Source organism: Rhea pennata, chromosome 1, assembly GCF_028389875.1.
Source record: "Rhea pennata isolate bPtePen1 chromosome 1, bPtePen1.pri, whole genome shotgun sequence".
NCBI lineage: Eukaryota > Metazoa > Chordata > Aves > Rheiformes > Rheidae > Rhea > Rhea pennata.
Genome location: NC_084663.1, coordinates 53,052,982 through 53,066,409, shown reverse-complemented (window position 1 = coordinate 53,066,409; position 13,428 = coordinate 53,052,982). Strand labels below are relative to the sequence as shown.

The following is a 13,428-nucleotide window of genomic DNA, read 5'->3' as shown; positions in this document are numbered from 1 at the left end:
ACCATTCTATGATGTTTTAAGTTTGGGAAATGAAATTTGGCAGGGACATCTAAAAGAAGACAGTTTGGGACCCTGGAGCATAAACTTTGTGGATCCTTTCACACTCATGTGATTCCCAGAGAGTCACTTTTCTTTCCAATAATCCACACCAATTTCTATGCTACAGAAACTCAGCTTCTTCCTGGAAAATTCCTCCCCATAAAATACAGTGACTCATGAAAAGATAGTATCAAACCAGCAATTTATTGTGCAGCAAACACCCCACATCCTGAACTCTCTCTGATCTCTGCTATGTCAGCTCAGCAGTAATCAACACAGAATGCAGGAATCCATGGCTACATGGGAGTGAAGCAGCAGGCAGATTAACATACAGAGAAATAAGCAATTGAATATATTTCAGAGCCATTGCTTTTTCTGGGAGGATACCTAGGGCTCCAGGCCCTGGGTAGAGACAGGGTAGAGACAAGTCTTCCTTTACTTAGTCCTCCTCCTCGCAAAATAGTGCCTGTAAGCAGCATCATAGCCATGGCGATAGGCGTAGCGTTCACAGGGGTAATAGTCCTCGCACACCTCTCTCTGTTGTTCCTGGGGGAGCTTGCTACGTTCCCTGATTCTGCAAATAGGGAGGAGAAGAGGAATAAGTGCAGTCATGCAGTCATTTTCAAGATGTGCCCCACAACCCCCCGCCAAGATCTGTCCTCAGGCTCATGCATCATCCAGCTACTCAGGTTAAGGTGTACTAGCTTCTGTATTCCCCACGCCTCAGGGAGTGATGTGACTAAACCCTCAGGTAACCTTCTATATCAGGGCTCAATGGAGTAGTGGTGGGAGGATTGTGGCTGGTGCCTTGGAGGGCAATTGCCAGCTGCTGTCAGTGCCCTCAGGAGGAAGCCACCGGTAGGGAAGGAAGGGCTCTGCCTCTCCAGCTGTCTCAGCCCGCTCCCGTCAGCTCTTCGCCAAAGCAACATGTGTAGCAAAGAGCTGAAAGGTCTTATAGAGGGGCCATCTGGAACTACTGAGAGGGGATGCTCGACGTCTCTCTAGGACACAATTTCTGCACCTCAGCTTTTATTTTCACAAGCTCCGCATGAGGTAGAAAACTCTCTGGGTCTGCATTTTATAGGTGGGGCAAGGAAGCCTATAGATGGCCCTGTGATTTAGAAAAGGCCATGCAAATTCTGCATGTGATCTGAAGGCTGGAACGAGATCTCAAACTGATCTTCCTTTCTGGCAATCCCACACTGATTCTCTCTCATTCTTTGCTGCTTTCTTCAGATGAATTAAGCGGAGTCCCCTCAGCACAGAACACATCCTCGAATTCAAGGACTTGCTCTCTGCTAATCAAATTCCGGGTTCTCCTAGGTTTGGGAAGAACTGGCACCTCAAGCTGAGAGAGGAGTGGACACTTCAAGGAAGTTGCCATGGCTTCCTCCACTGGTACCAGCCTGTGCTTGGCTACAAGAGATCTTTCCTACCTCTCATCCTCAGTGCCCTGAGACAATAACATACCTCTCCTGAGAGATGGCTAGTAGTCTCATATCAGGTTGTATGAAGCCATTGGCCTTTCTCCTGTTGATGAAGGGCTCTGAGAAGGCAAAGGATTATTCAGAGTACATTGATACTTGGCCTAGGCCAGATTTTCACAAAGATAGCTCCCACATTTGTGACAACCTCCTTGTTCACCTTTCCATACACAGTGATACCTAGGACATTTTAATATTCCCTCCTGTCCGTCCCAGCTGGTTGATGCACAGGTTTCTTCCTCTGGTTCATGCAGCCTGTGTGGAAGCGTACACACTGCTCTTGCTCTACTGTTCCTCAGGCTACCCAGGGAAGAGCTACTGTGAGTTTACTGCCATAGCCCCTCTGACTAAGTGGAGTTTGGCCAAGAAGTAAGTGCCAGGCTAGTTAGATCACAGGAGGTCTGGGCACACTGAGAAGAATTCACACTGATGTGAAATTGCAAGTAAAAAGAGGAAGGGCCTGAATGAGTTTATCTTCCTCCAATGTTAGGCAGTCACTGAGCAAAGGTCTGTGCAACTATTCTGGACTGTGGAGTCTGAAAGTCACCTTTGTGGTTTTGAGAGACAACATGGTACTATTACAGAGTTCAGGGGTCTGTGGATGTCTTTGGCATTCACTCCCACCTGAGCGTTTGTGATTCTGACTAGCTGCTTTGTGAAGTCCTTTTCCAAGATGACTGATTTCTTTTTAATTTTGATCGACCTGTTCTCTCACCTCTGTAGGTCATTGCTCATTCCAAAGCAAGACTCTCCACTCTGCCATGCCTCCCCTATATCACTAACTCTCTCTTCCAGAACAAGGAACCTTTCCTGCCCACACACCCCATGTGCTTCCTCCAGTGTGCTTGGCACTAAGATTCTCCAGATCCTTGGTGAAGTACAAATCACGTCACTCGCCTCTGCAGTACCTCTTCCCTCACTCAGCCCAGAGCTTTTTGGATAATGTGTTTCTCTGGTGTCCCTTCACTTATTTTAGGTGCATGCAGCTGGAATCTAAGCTCATCACTATTTGCTTTCCTCTTCTTATTATCCTGCTTTGCACAACATAGTGGTACACCCTTGTGCCTAAAAATGTAAAGTCTTTTTTTGTGCCTTTTTTCCTATTCATCCTCAAACTGTATTGCCCAAAATAATCAATTTCCACAGGCGGATTTGTTTTCTCTATTTAATCCCCACAGTAAAGTATAAGGAAATAAGCTAGGATATGTCTGTAGCACACTTTGAATTAAAGAAAATAGGAAAGCAGTCTCTTACGGAAATACTCATATGATTCCATGCTCTCGTGGGACTCTGGGGAAAGAAAGTAAAACATGCAGTAAGACAATGTATTCATAGGATACACAGTCTTTCACACACCAAAGATCCATAGAACACACACACAATAAACAGAGAAACCAGGTTTTTAAGTTACTTATTTAAAAGAAAGAGAAAGGGATGATCAGGATGACCTAGTGTATATATCAGGCATTGAGGATATTGGGGAGTGAAAATAGAGCTACCTAATACTTTATCCATGCCTTCAAGGCTCATATTTGGTTTTCCGGTGTGTGATTCTCAACCATATTGCTTTACCCTCATGTTCCCATCATTACCATGGATATGATACCTGCTTGTCTTCAAAGCCTGGGTATATGCTTAAGTAATGGATTAGCACTGCAAAATGTCTTTGACTCTTGCACAAAACAGCAGTCCAATTCCATCTGTATGGAACTATGTGCATGACAAAAGAAAAGAGGGGGCAAATATTACAAAAGGAGAGAAGGAATTCTCTCCATTTACAAGGAAGAAGACACAATTTGGAGTGAAGTAGGCTGATAACTGAGAGAGCCTTAGAAAATAGCCTTTAGCAGAGTCACACCCAGAACACCTCCTGTCACTTCACGTCCTCCACTTACTCCCCCTTTTGTATTGTCTTAGTAATCAGCCGTGTTCTCCAGCCTCCTACTTACTGCAAGGTAGTCACACATTATAACGATCACAACAGAAATTATTTAATGTCTTCCCCCTCCTCTTACATGGTCCAGACAACAGAGGGGTAGAAAGAGGTGCAGTCTGCAGAGTAAAATGGAACAGTGAGTAAGGGGCTGAAGCATCCCAGCCTGCCTGCTGTGATGACTCAAGGTAACTGAGCTCTAGAGTAAAGCTAAGAGGGTCTGAAACAAGGGCAGGAAAGCAAACAAGAGATCAAGATAAGAGGAAAGAAAAAAAACAAAGGAAACGAAAAAATATCTGAACAGACCCAAAAGTGTCCATAACTTTAAAGTTATCATCCCACACAGTAAGAGAGATCACCTACCATAGCAAGTAGCAGCCATCACCAGGAGAGCCAGGAGTGTAAGGACAATGAGAGTGCGCATCGTGTGAGTGCAAGGAGGAACCTCTCACGCTGTGTCTCTCGCTTTGTCTTGCTCTCTTCCCACTGAAGCAGCTGGAGATCCTGGGCTGCCTGCAAAGTTAGCACTGGAATGTTTATTATGAAAACAGAGCCAGGGAGGGAGGAACCCATGAAAGAGCCTGGAGAAGGTGTTAGCTGGCTGGTACACACTCTTCATGGAGTTGTTACAAAACATCCTCTATTCGCAGACTGAATCAAATTTCAGGAAGGAGGGGGCATGCCCCCTTCCTCTCTCAGTTCAGGGCTGGGGACCATAACTCAAAGACAAGCACATCACTAACACTACATGTTCAGAAAAGTTGGCCTCCACAAATGGAAGGAATTCAAGTGGCTGCCGAGGGCCCACAGGGAGGGGCATGTGCTTATGTGCTTATCCTAAATGTACATGTTTGCCTTTCTAATTTTTCCTCTGATCTGCCCTTTTTGCCCTTGCCATCCTGTCTGGATACACAAAGCCTAGTCTGTTCTGTCAGCTTTGCCAATGCAGCCATGGATAATAAGTCCTGGAATGTTTCTTCTCAACTCCGTCCCCTTCCCTCCAGCTGGCCCTCACTGCACTCCAAGCCTGCCAGAGTCAGAGAAGGACTCCAGACCCACTGTCCCTTCCCATCTTCTGCTTTGCTGTTCAGTACTGATAAGCAGCAACCTATAATGATCCCTTCTGCTGAAGGTTTTTTTGCATTCAGACCAAAGCAGCACCCAGAATGTTGTCTCTGCAGGTTCTCAGTGTGAAACTGCCCTTACACTACTTTTCCAGCCCAAGAAACAACACCTTGTTGGAAGCAGAGGAAACCGTATTTCTCAGACCTACTGACTCCCTGGTCCAGCACTAACAGTCCTTGTCCCACTGGGCACTCATGTCAGATAAAAATGCAAAGCTCCCCAGCCAGGATGAGTCTCTCATGCAGAAGTCTCTGGGAGCAAAACCTCACCTGCTAGCACTCAAAAAGCTTGTCTGGAACCAATGTCATGGGCAGCAGTGATATACAAAAGGAGGGGGTTCCCTCTTCCCAGCTCTGTGGTATAGTGGGGAGGAAAAAAGGAGTTGTAGGGATGGGCCTTCCTTCTGAGTCTTAGCTGGAGAACAGACATCACTAGGAAAGTGAGAGAGGGAAGGAAGGATGCTTACCCAGTGCCTCACCATGGTGGCAGTGGGACTGAGACTATGCAAACTGCCTATATATGAGTGCAGGGCACAGTAGCCATTGCTATGTATGAGTCAGGCCATGATGACTACATGTTTTGTCCACATGCACATGGACTGCCCACCTACCAGTCTGCAGGTCCCCATCTACACAGAGGTGGCAGGATTTCTCATGGACTGGTAGGTGCAGACTCCTCCAGGCCGTTCCCCCCAAGACAGTGCTCTGTTGTCACTCACTTCTGGAGCGGGCAGCTGCTGTCATGTCACCTGCAGAGACCAGTCTGGGAGTTGCACTGCACATGACATAGCCAAGAGCTACAGGGCTAGCCAGACAGAGCCTAACACTTCTCCAGTGCAGAGTGAAACTTGAGTAGAATAAGAGTACTCTGGGCTTTATAGCCTTCCTTTTCAATGCCAAACTCAGTCTTTGCCTATGACCTATGATTACTGGGAGAGAAGATGAGCAGGTCCTTCAACTTCTGGTCAATGATAAAGAATTGCTTTTCTTCCTCATTATCCCACCCCATGTGGAAAGAGGCTCAGTCCCACACGACCAGTGCCTCCTATACTATCCATGTCCTGGCCATTCACTGCACAGTCTAAGATGAGCAGGAAAACAAGGTTGTGCTGTAGCAAAAAACAGAGGTTTGCTCTGATCACAGGATCATATGAAAACTAAGATTCTTCTGCTGTCCTTCTGTACCCTGTCACTCTGGTCTTTTTAAGGGAATTCTCTGCTCTGGAATTGTTTGGATTCCTTGGAGTCCAAGGTTTGGGGATTATTGTGTTGAATGTGGATTTTATGGGTTTCCTGAATATCTTGTTCACTCTCGCAGTTCATGGAAGCTGCCAAGAAAGGGAGGTTTAAGCGAGAGGCAGGAGGGAGGATCACAGTGGAAAAGCTGTGGGGCACAGGGAGGAAGATGCTGTTAGTACTTTGGAGCGAAGATGGGACTGCACAGTGGGAAATTCACTTTCTAGCCACACCCTCTTTACTTACCTGTCTTCACTCAGTGCAGAGCCCTCTGCTCCCTGGAAGACCCTGCTCCCATGTCTGATGGCTCACTAATCCCAAAATGCCTGGAACATCCCCTGCCATCACCACAGGAGAAGTGCCACAAACACCACTTTAACCCAAATGTTTCATTTTTTGCCACAGAGGCAATGTATTTTCCAAAGGACATACAAACATGCAGGCTGCACAGCCCTGTACCAACAACTCTCCTTTCCCTTATGAAATTTCACCTCCTTTTGACTCCACCTGCTCTCCGTGCTTCTCCAGCCCACATCTCCCCTCTGCAGGGCCCATGTGCTTCTCCAGAAGTAACACACCACACAGCACAGTGAGCCAAATCCCTCTGCTTTCTGATAGCATCTACTGGTTAGACTGCAGAAAAAAGAAGCTAAGACGAATTGCCTGCAAATACCAAGGAGATTTCTTCAGTCTCCCAAGTAACGAGGAGATCAGAAGAGCAGCCCTCTGACCTGTCTCCTACTGGAAAGGAGAATCACAATGTTACATACACCATAGCAACAACACTTAACATTTTGCAGTTGTAAAGCACCAGCAAGGCATTAACAACTAGCAGCCGTTCAGAAAAAGCAGGGCGGTCCTTCCATACTCACTGAGCAGTCGCTTCCCTGTCAGCCAGTAGCTCTTGTCTGAGGGGGCAGTTCTCCCAGCGTCCTGTACCCTGGACTGAAGAAGAGGGGCCTTTTATTTATTAGCATTTCTTGGTGACTCCTCCCTTCTCCTGTCTCCCAGTCTCGATCCACCCCTACACTGCCACCTTCTCTGTCGAAAACACCTTCTGCCCACAGCCAGGAAACCAAAAACCTCAAGAAACTGAGCCAAGAGAGAGAAGAGAGCACAAGAGCAGACACCAGGGGATGGAGGGGTCACAGCCACATCTAGGCTGCCTTTCTGCGCCCAGGCCAGGACATGGTGAGCGGGCAGAGGCTCCAAGAATGAGCTCAGTCTCTCCCATTAGGGCTGGACTCCTGTCTCCTCAGCCCCTTCCTCCCACAGCCACACTCTGCTGCTGGCTGGAGCACCTGCTCTTTTCCATGGTGAGTAAGAGAGGTCGGGATTCCTTCTCCATCTCCTCTCATGCTCTTTCTGTGACCAGCTGGTCCCCCCCTCCTAAGAGCAGGCTTATGTCAGACTGAAAACTCACAAGGACAACGGTCTCTGCTTTTGGAGGCAGCAGTGGAGTCTCTGAGAGTGACAAACCCTACAAGGCCAAGAGCTGGCTTACACACATGGAAGCTCCTGAGATGCACACTTCCTGCTCACACTGTTGGCTGTTAGACCCACAGCAGTGCTGGACATCCTAGCCACACAACTGAGGGCACATGTTGGCTGGACCAGGTTATTGAACTCCTGATTCTGCCAGCATCCATACTGAGCAGGCCAAGAGCACCCACGTGCCATACTGGGATGCTGAGGCTGTGTGAGTTCTCCCCCTCACTCAACCGAGATCCAGGCCTGGTGCATGCTCAAGTATAAATAGTAAGGATGGTGGCAGGTTTGGAGAAGCCAGCTCTGTGTTTAAGTAACTGAAGGCACAGCCTGAGTGACTGAACTCAGAAAAGCTGTGATGGAGGGAGTTAGCAACTTCAGAATCAGAGGCTCATGAGATTAAGAAAGAAAACTTATTGCATCCATTCATTAATGAAGCAGCTGGCAACTGTGGTTTGTCTGGTCCAGGAAAAAGATCGTGTGTGGCCTGACTTGGACCCTTGGTGGCAAAATGAATGTAATAGCGTAACTGTGGAGTTAGAGAAACAGCAGTAGATTGTTTAGGACAGAGGTGGGATCTGCTGCACATATGTAGGACTCCAAGTGACCTCACATGCAACATATATGTTTCTGTGATCTATGAACTTTTGCCTAGTCCCCAAAGAAAAGTCCAAGGATGAGAGCTCTAGCTCCTGCAGTGACTGATGATTTTAACTGGAGGAATTTCAGACCTAACTGCGGCAACAAGGTAGTCACCATTACATGTGTACTTTACAAACAGCCATGGGAAAAGCAACCTGATGTGAATATTTCTAGAGCATGTCATTATTACTACAGACAGCTTATGGAGCTTGAGCAATGGTCCATATGGAGTCCTTGTAACCCCTGAGGCTAGTTATTATGTATTCACTCCAGTGCATGAGCCAGCACATAGAGGAAAGCTCTCCCTGCTCTCTGACATGGCAGAATGTGGGCCAGAGGCCTGTCTTCTCAAATCATGAGGAGCAGGAATAAAATTTTCTCCAGGTGTCCTTGAGGTGCAGGGGACATTGTTATGAGTCACTTTTGAAAAGCAATACAAAGAGGGACATTCTTTGTCCTTTCTTCTACCACAATTCAGAGACAACTGAATATTCAGCTCTGTGTCATGCAGAGCCTTGAAAGAGGCCAGGAACTAGGAAAACCTGGTTGTCTTTGTCTACCTAGATGTTGGAAAGGCTTTGGCCACAGTGTAATCTAGGAAAATTTTTGTGAAGTTGGAGAAAATGGGCATTAAAGCCAAATTTGTGAGGTGGTAAAGGAACCAGACAAACAGAACAGAAGCTCAAGCAGTGGAAAGGGTCGATGTTGAGAATTTACCAGTTGAGTTCCTCTTGGGACTGCCTTTATTGAATGCTTCCATTAATGACTGGCTCAAAAATGGAATACTTCTTGAGGAAGTTTGTTGATGACACCAAACAAGAAAGCAATATCAATGCAAGGGAGCCTGGGAGGTTATATAGGTGGAAAAGGATGACCTTGAAAGCTAGAGTAACAGAGACAGGATAATAAGCCCAAATGCAAGGTTTTCCAAAAGGCTTAGCAGCAAGAATTCCTGTTGTAAACTAAGAGCTCATCAGCTGGAAGTAACAGGGCAACAAAAAAAAGTAGTTTCATGGAAGAGGTATTCTGATGGGAAGCGGTGTAGATGAGGATGTGAAATAGAGATCGTTTCAAAGAAAAAGAATAAAGAGCAACTCACTGAACTTGAGGAAGAAATATACTTTGTTATTTATGACTGTGTTAGGATAAGCATCAAGGAAACATAAGAATTATTTAAGCTAAGGAACAGCACTTGTCCAAGGAACTAGGACTCATGGGTATGGATTATGGCCACGAGGACACTGAGACTGGAAATGGGACATTTCCTAACTGTGAGAGCTGTGGGGTCTGAAACAGCTCCTGTGCAAGAACTAATTGGCTGTCTGCTGTCCTGGTTGGAAAAGCCTTATGGACACTGAAGGGAGGAAAAAGCTTGGTGACTCCCACAGGCCACAGTGAGAGGGTCTGTCATTTTGTGAGTAATGGCAAAGCCCCCCAGCATGGTACCAGGCATGCTGATTATCCAACTCATGCCTCCAGTGAATCCGTCATCAGAGTCACTGAACATAGCAGCAAGGGAAGAGCTCCATGGCACAGCGGGGTTTCAAAAAACCAGATTGTCCAGAGTATCAAGTAGTTGGACTCACTGACCTAGGCAGCCCTTCCCAATCTTACATTCCTGTGTTTCAGGATATAAGGTAGTCAAACACTGCAATGGGCTATGGCTTAGGAAGCAATTTCTCAACATGATAAACAAGTGTTTTTTGGAACAACTAGTTCTACAGCACATGCGAAAACAAGACTTTATTTTTACTCTTTCGTTTAGTCCTAAGTAATATCTAGGAACTGATCCAAGAAGCAAGTATAATTGAGCCACTAAGTAATGGTATCTAAGTATCCACAATATAATTACAGTCAACAACCTCATGGAATAAATCGTGCTGAAAACTAGCGTACTGACACTAAACTTTAGAAAGGGGGATTTTTTTAAACACAGGACCTAGTCAAAAGACTGCAGAATAAAAATAAATGGAACAAATTTCAGGCATTTAAAGAACTTGATATATATATTTGAATGTGTGTTAGCTCTGTCAATGAACTCACTCAGCTATCAGAAGTTAACCCTAAAATTGGTTCAAAAACCAATTGTTCATCCTGGAAAAACACAATTTTCAACATTTCAAAACTGGATTTAAAATATGGGGATTAAAATAAATGTTGAGCACATAAACAAGAAAAATCTAGTTTTGCAGCCATCAAATAATTTTGTTTCAATATAATATAATATAAATAATTTTGTTTCTCTGAAATGATTCATTTCCATTTCAGTGGTTAAGTGGGAGGAAGAAAGTAATATAATGAATAAATGTTTTGCTCCAAAAACATTTAAGCACTTATCTTTGGAATCTGTTTTCACCTTTCCCTGGAGAAAGAATTTTGCCCCCAACATTTTGTTTTGCGGAAAAAGAAAAGTTCCTTGTGGGAAAACATCTATTAGTTCTAATTCAAATTTCTTCTAATAAAGCAAATCTATGCTATGTACAGTCTTAGGAGTATAGTAGAAATCACATCTGAAACTTATGGATACTGTCAGTTTCTTATGGTTGAGGACGTTTCCCATGCAAACTCACAGACAGCTGCTTTCACACTTCCTCCAAAGGTTTGGGGTAAGGTGCATTTTAGAAACTCCCCTTTTTGTCCTATGCAATGACTTTCTCCTGCCCACAGATGTGGAGCACACCCGCACATCCAAGCTGGTGGATGTCACTCTGGAGTTTGTAATGACTGACTGCTCAATATTCCAGTGCCAAAGAGCAGGACTGAAATCAAGCACCACGAAAAGGCTCAGATCTGGCTTCCCTGATCAAGTCCAGAAGATGATTTTGGCTAACTTTTCTTCCACCTGCAGTGTCCTACAGCATTTGGACCTCTCTCTGCATTAGTCACTATTATAAGGAAAAGTTTCCAACTTGTGAGCTGTGGGGTTTTGTTGGTTTGTTGCACCACTGGCTGGTAGACTGGGTTTTGAAGTCACTGTGTTCTGTTGGTGGTGGTAAATCTTTAATCAATTTTAATTCAAAGATTAGTTGCCAGACACAACCTAACAGCTGTGGCCCATGGAGTTGTGATCCTCAAAGTTGTTCCTTGTGATCCATGAAACTTCAAAATGAAGCCCAATGACCTAGCAAAATCTCCCATTGGTACAAACATGGCAGCCTTTGGGGTCAGCAGTACATTTCAATGCCCTCCGTTTCTGCTTGCTGCAAAAGTGAGTGTGGCTGAAGCCTCTGACTCCGACACTCAGTGCTGTCTGTGGGAAACCAGTCAGTTACCTTAAAGACTGACTCTCTCTGTTTGGCCAGGACTTCCCAGAACAGCTGTGTTTGGCTGAAACAATGAAAAAAAAGATTACTGGTAACGGAAAGTTCATGAGCACAGAAGAGTAAAATTTCACTGAAGTTAGACCAAGGTTATTTAATTCTCTGAATAAAGCAACAAAACATTCAGAGCTGTGGCTTTCTCTAGCTTGACACCCACTAACCCACGCATGTCCACATACATTGATTACCCTATTTCTCTTACTGCCTGGGAAGGAAGGAACAGAGAGGAGATTGTTAATATTATTTCTATGTTGAAAAATCTGGCAAAGTCTCATGCACAGGGATTAGATAATTCATATAAGTAACTAGAATTGCTTGTACTTCAAGTATCCTAGGAAAAACTGGGCCCCAAAAAAAGTTTGAACTCTGACTGTAAAAATAGAATGTGCTTCTGAGATGCACTCTTATGGGAGAGGGGAACAGAAATCTTCCTTCCTTTTCCCCTCCCAATCTTCTCTCCTCACCATGTGAATACAAAAACGTCCTGACCTGACTCATTCTCTGAGATCAGATGAGATTTATGCATTTTATTTCCTGTCCAGACATGCAGAGTGATAAGAAAGCAGCTGTGATTTCAGTCTGCTCATCCATCTGCTAAATAAAAAAAGAGCAATACCATCTCTTTTTTAAGCAATCGATTTAGATAGCATCTTAGATCCAGAATCTGCCAGTCTTTGTGAAGTCAAGATTGGACTAAAACATTTCTGTGCTGCCCATCTTCAATGGGTATGGCCCCTGAAATACTCACAAGCATCTCCGTCACGTTATATACCTTTCTTTGTTCTGTCTTAGGTTCAGCATTGACTCAACTCTATGTTACCACAGATTTTTCGTAAGTAAACAACATTTTTTCTCTCAAACCAAGCCAAGCCTGATCTTGGCTTTGTTGTTAGTATCTGAAAGACTTCAAAGCAAGATTAGGGAGGGGAGGAGTGGGAAAACATAAGAAACCCAACTGATTGTGCAATGCTGTTTGTGGGAGAAGAAAGACATTTCTGAAAGCATGACATTTAATTATTCTTATATTTTTATGCCTAATTACAAATAGTATTCATATTTCTAACATCACACGCCAGCCAAGTCACTTAACTTGATGACCTTCAATAGCAATTAATTTCACATACTAATTATATGTTCTTTGATTATATATTTCTTGTTTATTTGTATTCATTTCATCAATTGATTATTTTTATCAAGAGATTCCTTATTCTCATAAAATGGAAAAGAAAAAAGATGGATCAGATCAATTTTTATTGCTTTTCAGGTAGCTCTTTCTTCTTCCTACAAAGGACTTACCAAGCAAAATGTCTTTGTCACTAGTTGTCGTAATCTTTTTTTTCAAACTGTAGAGATTTGTAAAAGAAACAGTAAGATTGGTACAAATGGAGAACGAAGGAAAGTGCTGGGGTTGTGAAAACACAGGGAGGAATGGCAGAAGAAGGACTATAAGAACAGCCTATATTCATGGCACCAAGATTAGCAGGTCATCAAGGTCCCAGCACATTGACGCACAGATCCTCTGAACACCCAGACTCAGAAAATATAGCATAGTCTAAAACAGGGTGGATAGTAAAACAAGGGAAAATGGACACCCAGCACTCCCCCCAAAAGACAGACTCAAACTATTAGAGATTATGATGTGAAGATAAAGAACAAGACTGAGCCATAAGATACCTAGATAGGGAGAAAAAAAGATAGTAAAACGTAATGACTTCCAGAGGTGGGACAAATGGAGAAACAAAAGACCATGACCCCTGTCTGCTCCTGAAGCAAACAAAAAACACATCTAAAATGAGCATATGGTGGCCAGACTAAGAGAAGTGAAGGAGATGTGATGAGGTCTCCAGAGCCCTTGCCCCTCATCCTCTGCATCACTGCAAGGAAAACAGACAATGTGAACTGATGCATCTTGCTGTTTGTGAGTTGTGAGTACATGGCTATAACAGTGCTAGTGTGAATAAGTGAAATCAGCGTGGCTTAAAATAAAATAACCTTCCACTCCTAAAATGTCTCACATTAAGATTTGTTTCTACAATATTGCAACTTTATTTACTACAAAATGAGAAATGAAAAGATAAGCTCCAGACTTTTTATGATATCCCCAGCATATGATAATCTTCATCCAAAACCATCTCATATCAATCTGCAAATTTGGCAGTGGT

At 44.2% G+C, this 13,428-nt stretch overlaps 1 protein-coding gene across 1 annotated transcript; it reads right to left on the bottom strand.

Annotated features, from left to right (window-relative positions):
- Nucleotides 1–224: 224 nt before the first annotated feature.
- Nucleotides 225–6,788, bottom strand: MGP (matrix Gla protein). The gene is made up of 5 exons (XM_062586130.1): nucleotides 6,689–6,788; nucleotides 3,820–3,969; nucleotides 2,778–2,813; nucleotides 1,510–1,585; nucleotides 225–613 (listed from the first exon to the last, which is right to left on the bottom strand). Exons 2-5 carry the CDS (start codon nucleotides 3,878–3,880, stop codon nucleotides 475–477), a joined length of 312 nt encoding a protein of 103 aa, XP_062442114.1. The 5' UTR covers nucleotides 3,881–3,969; nucleotides 6,689–6,788; the 3' UTR covers nucleotides 225–474.
- Nucleotides 6,789–13,428: the final 6,640 nt, after the last annotated feature.

What these genes read in the sequence shown, in the direction of transcription:
- MGP (XM_062586130.1), bottom strand. Translation starts at nt 3,880, where the DNA reads ATGCGCACTCTCATTGTCCTTACACTCCTGGCTCTCCTGGTGATGGCT. An exon ending in GATGGCTGCTACTTGCTATG is followed by an intron (nt 2,814 to 3,819) that starts GTAGGTGATCTC and finishes TTCTTTCCCCAG; the next exon opens with AGTCCCACGAGAGCATGGAA. An exon ending in CTAGCCATCTCTCAGGAGAG is followed by an intron (nt 614 to 1,509) that starts GTATGTTATTGT and finishes CCCTATTTGCAG; the next exon opens with AATCAGGGAACGTAGCAAGC.